Source organism: Amaranthus tricolor, chromosome 1 (assembly GCF_026212465.1).
Source record: "Amaranthus tricolor cultivar Red isolate AtriRed21 chromosome 1, ASM2621246v1, whole genome shotgun sequence".
Lineage (NCBI taxonomy): Eukaryota > Viridiplantae > Streptophyta > Magnoliopsida > Caryophyllales > Amaranthaceae > Amaranthus > Amaranthus tricolor.
In genome coordinates this window covers 15,937,306-15,947,305 of record NC_080047.1, presented here as the reverse complement: position 1 = coordinate 15,947,305, position 10,000 = coordinate 15,937,306, and the positions used below count along the sequence as shown (strand labels likewise).

At 33.4% G+C, this 10,000-nt stretch overlaps 2 protein-coding genes across 2 annotated transcripts; both read left to right on the top strand.

The window, feature by feature from the left end:
• The first annotated feature begins 2,949 nt into the window (after positions 1 to 2,949).
• LOC130801065 (uncharacterized) lies at positions 2,950 to 4,742 on the top strand. The gene is made up of 4 exons (XM_057664844.1): positions 2,950 to 3,186; positions 3,420 to 3,747; positions 3,835 to 4,000; positions 4,247 to 4,742. Exons 1-4 carry the CDS (start codon positions 2,950 to 2,952, stop codon positions 4,740 to 4,742), a joined length of 1,227 nt encoding a protein of 408 aa, XP_057520827.1.
• Positions 4,743 to 5,657: 915 nt separating this feature from the next.
• LOC130805868 (60S ribosomal protein L12-1) lies at positions 5,658 to 6,588 on the top strand. Its single transcript, XM_057670686.1, has one exon. It carries the CDS (start codon positions 5,856 to 5,858, stop codon positions 6,354 to 6,356), a length of 501 nt encoding a protein of 166 aa, XP_057526669.1. The 5' UTR covers positions 5,658 to 5,855; the 3' UTR covers positions 6,357 to 6,588.
• The last annotated feature ends 3,412 nt before the right edge of the window (positions 6,589 to 10,000 follow it).

Genomic DNA, 10,000 nt, shown 5'->3' with positions numbered 1-10,000 from the left:
GCTACTTAATTTGGTATTTTAACATGTTTAAGTTGGTGTTTTAACATATTGAAGTTGGTATTTTAACCTATTCAAGTTGGTGGTTTAACCTATTAAAGTTGGTATTTTAACCTATTTAAAGTTGGTGTATTAACCTAAAAAGTTGATATTTTAGCCAATTGAAGTTGATATTTTAATCTGTTGAAATTGATATTTTAAAGTTGGTGTTTTAACCAACCACAACAAGTTAAAACACCAACTTTAATAGGTTAAATTACCAACTTCATCAAATTAACAACTTAACGGTTTAAAATACTAACTCCAAATACCAACTTTAATAGGTTAAAACACCAACTCGATTAGGTTAAAATATCAACTTTAATAGGTTAAAACACCAACTTCAATAGGTTAAAACACCAACTTCAATAGGTTAAAACACCAAATTCAATAGGTTGAAACAGATTAGAAGCACGAGCTTATTTTTATGTTTTTCATGTTTTTAATTGTAAAATGTTAGCCCTCGAGAGCTGTCTCTACAAGAGACGGTCTCTTAGGAGAATAAAATAATACATAGTAAATACATTTATATAGTAATAGAACTAGTAATTTTGAAGGCAATAGGTAACACTAATTCTTTATTGTGGCCATCTCACCGTAAGACGACCTTAATTGGGTCAGCCCAAACTCTAAAAAAATAACCGCTTTCTATACAAGTGTGAATCCAAATTTTATTCTTTTGTTTTTTTATTTTTTCACTAATGGGTTGTTTGTAGACCTGGGAAAACGGTCGGTAGGTCGGGTTTTGGGTCAGATCAATTTCGGTCGGGTCATTTTCGGGTCGAGTCAGTTTCGGATCAGGTCAGTTTCGGGTCGGATCACTCTGGGTTTCGGGTAGGTTCGGATTGACCCAACGGGTTACCATAAAACATTAGAATATCCAATCGACTAATTCAACATAAAAAAAAATCATTAAAATGTCTAAAAAAAATTATTAGAGAAATTACATGTACGATTTTCAAAAAATAGTTGGTATGTCAGGTTCATTTAAGTGCAAGAAAAATAGGGGAATTAATACTTATTTTGAAAGACTTGTAAGATACGCGCTTTATAAAAGTTATTTTGTTTATTATAATTGTAACGTTAGATAAAAATGACGTTAAAATTATCTTCACAAATTCATGTTGGAAAGATATACAACTAACTAAGTACTTATTTCGTCTTATAAGATACGCGTTTTATAATTTAGGGTAGCGACATTCGTTTTTTGAAAGCTCATTCAAACGTGCGAAACGTTCGTATAAATTATATTGATTTGCTTACTGAAATGTAGAAGAATTAAAAACTCATTTGACTGATTTAACAAGATACATGTATTCAATTAAGATGATTATAACGTCCCGTTTTTAAAGAAAATAATTACGATGGCTAAAAAGATGTTAAATACGTGTTTTTTGAGATCTATTGATGAGTTTTAGGGTTCAAGTGATATACTCAATATGTTGAGATACTTTGAAAACTAAAATTTTATTTGAAATGAATTCTAACATTGAAATTACTCTAAAAATTGATATTAAATCGGTCAAAACGGGTCGGTTTCCGGTCGGGTCATTTTCGGTCGGGTAATTATCGGGTCGGTCATGTTTCGGATTAAGTCGCTTTCGGGTCGATCGGGTTCGGGTTTTGTCGGGTCGGGTCCCGGGTTCATTTTCGAGTCGGATCAAATTTTCTCAAGTCTAGTTGTTTGTATGGGTTCGTCTCACGGTGAGACGGTCTTATACAAGACTTCCTAAATTGGTAAAGGTATGGGTTGACGGACTCAAAATGGTTGATACTAATACAACCCACTTGAGCTATGCACATTCATTTAGCGCAAAGATTTTTTTGAGGATCTTTCTCGAGCCGATCTTTTTTTATGGGTATGAGTTGTCGTCTTCCTTTCGCAAACCCTAATAATAGATTTCTATGAATAAAATACATTAAGAACAATAATGAATTGGGCCGGTCCATCAGAAGGATGGTCTATCTCAGGGGCAAAGCTAGGGGGGCCGGCGGTGGCCCAGCCCCCCCGGCTTAAAAATATGTTCATTTGGAATTTTGGTTCGCCCCCCCTTAGTAATTTATAGTATATGGATAAAAAAGTCTAATATCTAACAAGGAAATTGGTGTGCTTCATTGGTCAGTTTGTCTACCTTGAAACCTTAGGTGCAGGGGATTAAAACCCAGGAGTAGCTTTCATTTTTTTTAAATACTCAAATATGCAATGCAATTGACGGCTGGCATACTGCAGCCTACTGTATAGCAGTATAGGCAACATTATTATTATTGCCTCATTCCCAATCCCGCCTCCGTTATATTACCCAAATTAAAATTATAACTATTTAAATTCCTCTTTATTTTTTAGAAACTCAAACAAAATTACCTTTAATTACTCTATTTCTTATTTCTTAAGGAATTCCTCCAAAATTAAAATTGGAGTATTGATCTCTAAACCAAAGTTGGATTATTACTCAAGAAGTTTCTCAAAACCTTAAAGGTAAATTATTTCTAATTTTTATTCATTAATTATAATAATTCATTTTTGTTTTGTTTGAATTATTAGTTTGTAATTTGTAAACCTAGAATCAATGGATTATTGTTTGTTTTTATATCTAATGAACAAACCAAAATTGGAAAATTTGTAATTGAGAATTTTGTGTTTTTTTATTTGTAATTGGGAATTTTGTGTTTTTTATTTGTAATTAGGAAATTTGTGTTTTATTTGTGTTCATACCTAAATAACATACCCAAATTTCTTTGTTTTATTTGTGTCCGTAAATTTGCTATTAGGAGAATTGAGAAATTGTTTCCATAAATTTGTATTCATAACTTAATAAATTATATCATTGTGTTTCTTTATTTTAAAGTTGGAATTTTGAAAATTGTTATTATTAGGTAAATCCATGAATATATAATAGATTAATAGTATGAACTATGAAGTCAAGAACACTAGGTTTTTTTTTCAAAAAGTCCAATGGCGGTAAGCTTCATTTTCAAGTGTTCAAAATGAAACTCATGAGCAACAACAAAATCCAGAAGGAAGAAAAAGAAATGACATTCCAACTTGTTGTAAGAGTTGAGTTAGGTGATAATGTTAACCATTTTGTTGTTGAACACGATCCTAGATTATGTAAACAAATCAATGAGTATCATTCCAATGATCGTGAAAAAGTAATGAGGGAGTATGTTAAATTGAAACCATTTCAACATTCTTGATACATATCCATTATCTGGACCAGACAACCATTTGCGTTCATTTCAGTCCATTTGGTTTCAAAAATTTCCTTGGATAGAATATTCACCAACAAAGGATGCAGTCTTTTGCTTTCCTTGTTTTCTCTTCACAAAAAAGTCTTCTGGATGTTTACACATGTTGGCTTTAAGAATTGAAAAAAAGTTAATAGTGGGAAAGATTGTCCATTTTTAAATCATATGGGAAACAAACTGATTCTCTACACAACATTAATCAAAAAGCCCTTGAAGGATTGGAGAATACCAATCAACATATTAAGGAAGCTCTTATAAGTCAATCAGAAGAAGAAATAAAGAAGAACAAATTGCGATTGAAGGCTTCAATCAACGCAATTCGTTGGTTAGCTTGCCGAAATTGCGCATTTAGAGGACACGATGAAAGTATCAGTTCTAGAAATAGAGTAAACTTTCTAGAACTTATCAAATATACATCTTTGTACAACGATGAAGTAAAGAAAGTAGTGTTGGAAAATGCACCTGGTAATTATATTCATTTTTGTTAAAATATAATTGTTCTTTGTACTTATTATAATTCATTGAATTAATTATTGATAAATTAAATTTTAGTGAATGCTTCATATACATCATCAACGATACAAAAGGAGATTTTGCATATCTTTACTAGCAAAGTACAAGAAGAAGTAAGAAAGGAGATTGGAGAGGCAGAATTTTGTATCATTCTGGATGAATCACAAGACAGAGCTGAAAGAGAGGAAATGGAGATTGTGTTAAGGTTTGTTGATAAGTTTGGCATTCTTAAGGAGTGATTTTTTGATCTCGTCCATGTTGAAAACACTGCATCATTGACTTTAAAAGAAGAATTATATCAAGTTTTGTCCTACCACAACTTGAATATTAAAAATGTCCGAGGTCAAGGGTACGATGCTGCTTTCAATATGTGAGGAGAATTTAATGGCTTGAAAGCTTTGATATTGAAGGACTTTCCTTATGCATATTATGTTCATTGTTTTGCTCATAGGCTTCAATTAGCATTAATTGGAGCTACAAAAGAAGTGATTCCCATACAGCAATTTTTCACAAAATTAGCAATTATTGTTAACATAGTTGATGGCTCTTCTAAAAGACATGATGAACTACATGCTAATCAACAATCTGAAATAGCTCACAATGTTGCCCATGAGGGGACCAAAACTGGAAGAGGGTTGAATCAGATTGGAAATTTACAAAGAGCTACTGACACTCGATGGTCATCTCATTTGAATTCCATTACTAGTTTGATGAGAAAATTTAGCGCAACTGGTAAGGTTCTTAAAACTGTTATAAAGGAAGGAAATTCAGAAAAGCGTGCAAGTGCTGATGCTGCTTATGATTGCTTGATGTCTTTTGAGTTTGTATTTATTTTGCATTTGATGGGAGAACTTTTGAGGTTGACTGATAATTTGTGTCAAGCTTTACAACGTCGTGGTCAAGACATAGTTAATGCGATGGGTTTAGTTTCATCTACTAAAGTCTAGGTTCAAATGTTTAGAGCAAATGGTTGGGATAAGTTGTTTACTAAAACCAAGTCTTTTTGTGAGAAGCATAATGTTGAAATTCCAATATGACTACTCCTCACAAAGCGAGTAAAGGTCGTTCTCGTCAAGGGTGGAATATAACAATGGAGCATCATTTTCGAGTTGACTTATTTATTGCGGCAACAGATGCACTACTACAAGAACTCGATCATAGATTTGATGAAAACATGATTGATCTTCTAATTCTTAGTGCATCTTTAGATCCTAAAGATTCTTTCAAGTCTTTTGATATTGACAAAATATGCAATTTGGCAAACAAATACTATACTGAAGACTTCTCCGACCAAGAAAAACTTCAACTTCGGTATGAATTGCAACATTTTCACGTTGATGTTTTTCAACATATGCAATGAAAAGCCCGCAACTTTAGCATTATTATGTCAAATAGTGACGGAAACAGGAAAATCAACAAAGTTTACATAGGTTGATAGGTTGATCCGACTTATTCTAACTATCCCCGTTTCTACGGCAACATATGAGTGTGCATTTTCCGCAATGAACATTGTTAAGACTAAGTTAAGGACAAAAATGGAAGATGATTTTCTAAGAGATGTTCTTGTAATATCTATTGAAAGGGAATTAGTTGATATGTTTGACGTAGACTCTATTATTGATGATTTTGCTCTAATGAAATCCCGAAGAGTGCGACTTAATTAACTATTCATGTAAGAACTTTAACTTAATTTAATATATTTATAAGTATTGTATTATTATTGGTCCCCCTATTATAAAATCTTGGCTTCGCCACTGGTCTATCTGAGAGACATCTATGAAAACAATTTGTGCAAGAATTTTGTGAATTGGTACAGGTATGGGTTGACAAACTCAAAATTGTTGAAACAACCCATTCGAGGTATGCACATTCATTAGCCCAAGGATTACTACTAGAAATGTAGACAAAAAAAAGCCCAACAAAGTGAAACGAAATAAACAATTTCCATCAACCTCTGCAAAACCCTAATCGTATATCATTTCACACCCTTCGTCCTCACAGCCTCCTTCCCTCATTTCTGTATCACTTTTTCTTGAAGCCGCAAAACCTTCTCCTCAAAGATGCCGCCAAAGCTCGATCCATCTCAGGTGGTGGACGTCTACGTCCGAGTAACTGGAGGAGAAGTCGGTGCTGCTTCCTCTCTCGCTCCTAAGATCGGTCCATTGGGTCTCTCTCCCAAGAAGATCGGAGAAGACATTGCTAAAGAAACTGCTAAGGATTGGAAGGGTCTTCGTGTTACTGTCAAACTTACCGTCCAAAATCGTCAAGCAAAGGTTACTGTTGTTCCTTCTGCTGCCGCTCTTGTCATCAAGGCTTTGAAGGAGCCGGAACGTGACCGTAAGAAGACGAAGAACATCAAACATACTGGTAACATCTCTTTAGATGATGTTATTGAGATTGCTAAGATTATGAGGCCTAGATCTATGGCTAAAGAATTGAAGGGTTCTGTGAAGGAGATTTTGGGTACTTGTGTTTCTGTTGGATGTACTGTTGATGGTAAGGATCCTAAGGATTTGCAGCAGGAGGTTACTGATGGTGAGATCGAGATTCCTGAGAATTAAATTTTGTTTGCGCATTTCCCTGCAGTTGAACCACGTTTTTGTGGGTTCTTTATGTTTAATTTTGGTTTTAATTTTCTGTAATGAGATTATGGGAATTTTGTTCTAGGTTATTTTGAGACATAGTTTTGGTAAATGCTTCAATCGATGACGAATTACTTAGTTTCTATCAATCTAATGTTTGCCCTTAAAATGTTGTGATTTTATGTGATGATTTCGTGAGTTTTATATAGTACTTGCTGATGTTATAATTGTTCTATAGGCTGTTGATTGGTGAAAATTGAGTAGCAGTGGTGACATAGTGTGTGTAGTGTAATACTCGATTCTTAATAATGCCAGATGTTGGCTTAAATAATTTATGTAGTTTATGGCTTTGAATGGATTTTGAATAGAATTTCGGTGTCTATTATAGTGATGAGAGCTCCATAGCAATACATAGCTTCAGTCAAGCGAGGTTGATATAAGGGGTAAAGGGTTATGGTGTCTTATGGATATGTTTGGTAATCGGTACTAAATGGTGGGAATGGTAATGAAAAGTCGACAAGTTTAATGCCATGATTATATTTCTTCAACAATCTTATTTTCTTCACAAAATTCATTCCAATGTATTACCATTTAAACACGTGGTAGTAGGTGGTATTGGTAATGGCAAATTATGACGGAATTTTTTTTTAGGATCAAGCTTTCATTACCGTGGGAATGACACGATACAAATTATGAAAATTTACACTACAAATCATTCTTATTCTGTTCATTTAGTACCGTTTACCAAGTGGGCCGTAAGTGATGTTTAGTACTTTAGTCGATAAACATTGAGATTAGGATAGGATCATGTGTATAGCTTGCAGTTATCCTGATAATCCCTTGTCTCTTTTGAAGATGTTTAGGCTATTGATTAGTCTTTCACACTTGTGTGCCATCTTGGAGCTGTTGTAAGAGGATACTCACCTTGGAGATAAAGTCATATTATCATATAATCACCTTGGAGATGTTGTAAGAGGATACTCGCCCCGTCTAGTGTGAGATTGAATCATATAATCACTTGAGAGATGTAGTTATAGTATTGTGATGGTTATGTTTTTTTGTTGATCTTATGTTTGAATTAGGGCATTGATATTGTTGTTTTGTTGTCTTGTATTGTTACAGAATTTTGTCATTTTTATGCACCTAATACAAGTTTTAATAGTGTGCGGTATGGAGGCTATTTATTTGCTATAAGTGAGTAGATATGGCCTTATCCAAAGCTCTACAAAGCACACAAAGATGGTCATGAGTTTAATCTTTGACTTGAGTTCAAAGAAAAAGAAACCACCCCCTCCTGACTCCTGAGTGCCTCCACCATTAGTCCTCACATCCACTCCTCTTTTACCACACAGGGCTATATCGATTACTTCGTTGATAGATTTTTTTTTTTGTTTAGATGCCTGTCTTTTGTAATCAGAATTTTATCAGAAAGAATCTTTGTAAATAAAGATGACGAGGGAGGGCAAGTTTGCCTCATGGAACCTATTTGATACAAAATGAACTCACACAACACTTCTTTTGTTTCGCAACTTTCGTGTTATGTTTTCGTTATTATATACTCTCTGTTCTTTTTACTTGCACCATTTGCTTTTTCACATTCTTTAATATACAAATTTAATTGTTAATATTTCTACTTATGCATATCAATAAGTTATTGAAATTAAAAATTAATAAAATTTGAATTAAGATGATTGAAATAAGATTTCTTATGACAATATTTTAACCGGTAGCGTCAGTTCAAATCACACCACCAGTAGCTCAATTGAAGAGAAGGCACCATTGATCCAGCCACACCCCAACTTAAACACTACATCCATACCTTTATTAAAACAAAGGTGAATTCTCCCACCTAGACGTCATTGTCCTCGTCGGACCACGAAGCTATGGGTAGCCACACCTCCAAGCTCCATAGACACGCATCTTCCCCTACAATTTTTCTCATGATGCGCTTTATGGGTAGTCCTCAAATCGAACACTTTGTTGCCATACATGAGAAAGCAAGAAGGTTCATGACAATTAAAGGTGTTTAATGGGGCGGGTCAAGACGGGACAATTTTTAAAGGGTCGGGTTGGGCTGAGCCATATTATTTTTATAGCAGGTCGGGTCAAAGATCCATTTGACCCACCCCAATCCGGCCCATTCATATAAAAATTCTGATTTTATTAAATAATGATAGTCGAATTGGTTCAAAATATATAAATTTGTGAGGCCGAGCATTCGACCCATTATATACTTGTATTATAGATTATTTGCCTCTTACTGTCATTAAGAAAATAATAATAATATTTAGCTGTTAAAACCAACACAGTCCGTTTAATTACTAATTTAGAAAATGAGCACAATGCAACTTTATCTCTGTACAGTCCAGATCAGACATGCTTGAAGTTGGTAATGGAGGAAGATATCAGAAGAATATCGTTCTCACTTTAGCATATGGGCATTAGTAAAAGTATTCTTCTTACTTCACATTTTTCTTGAATTGAAATCGATGAATATATTTCTTTCGAGTAAAGATCATGCATTTCTGCAGGCTCCTTTACTGATTAGATGTGAATTGCGACTTTTAAACTACTTAGCATGTTCAAACTGCAAGAGTTGTATACTTGTATAGTAACAAAAGAGATAATTTAAAATAACTTGTTTTTCCTGTGTAATAATAAAGTGTGAAGTTGACCAGTTAAAAAGTCCACCCCGACTCGCTAATTTGTAAAATCAACCCGACACGTTAAATACCCGACCCTTTTAGAAAATTAACGGGCTTGGCCTTTTAATATGGGCCGGGTCACAGGCTTTTAGCGGCCTCCAACCCATTAACCACCTCTAATGACAACCACATGTGGAGGCAATGGTGGACTCACAACTCATAGTCAGTGTGAGAACAATTTAATTGTAAATACATAAATAATCCAGATAAAAAATATAAAAAATTATCATATATATATATATATGGGAGGGATCCGTTACACAGAAAGGTAACTATGAAATAATTTTTAAAATGTTCTTAATTTATAACATAGTATCCTTTTTTGTATATATAATAACCAAACAAAATCAAACAAAAATCTTTCTCACCCTTCTCATTTTAAAATCCTTCTTATTTGATCATATATATATATATATATATATATATATATATATATATATATATATATATATATATATATATATATATATATATATATATATATATATATATTCAAAAACACATTTAAGCAACCTTATAACTTGCTTTTGAATCAAACACACAAACTTTACCCTAATTCATTTCCCCCATTTTGATTTTCAATTAAACGATAGGTCCTCTCTTGAGAGACCGTCTTTTGTAAGGACGGCTGTCAAGAGTCCAACCCACATCTCCCTTTTAAATTCTTTTTTTATAAAAAAAAAACAGTTACTTTCTTCAAAAAAAAAAAAAAAAACTGCTGCTTTCTTCCCACGCCCCTGTATTATATTTGGGGATATGAAAAGTCTAATCATTAACTGCCTTTTCCTCGCGTTAGCTTATCCCGAAAATGAAGAAATTAGTTTTTGATACTACAATGGAAGATTTAGTGATTGAATTCGATTGTAGTTTTTTTCTTTAATTAAGTTTCATCAATAGTGGAGAATAATTATGTTGAAG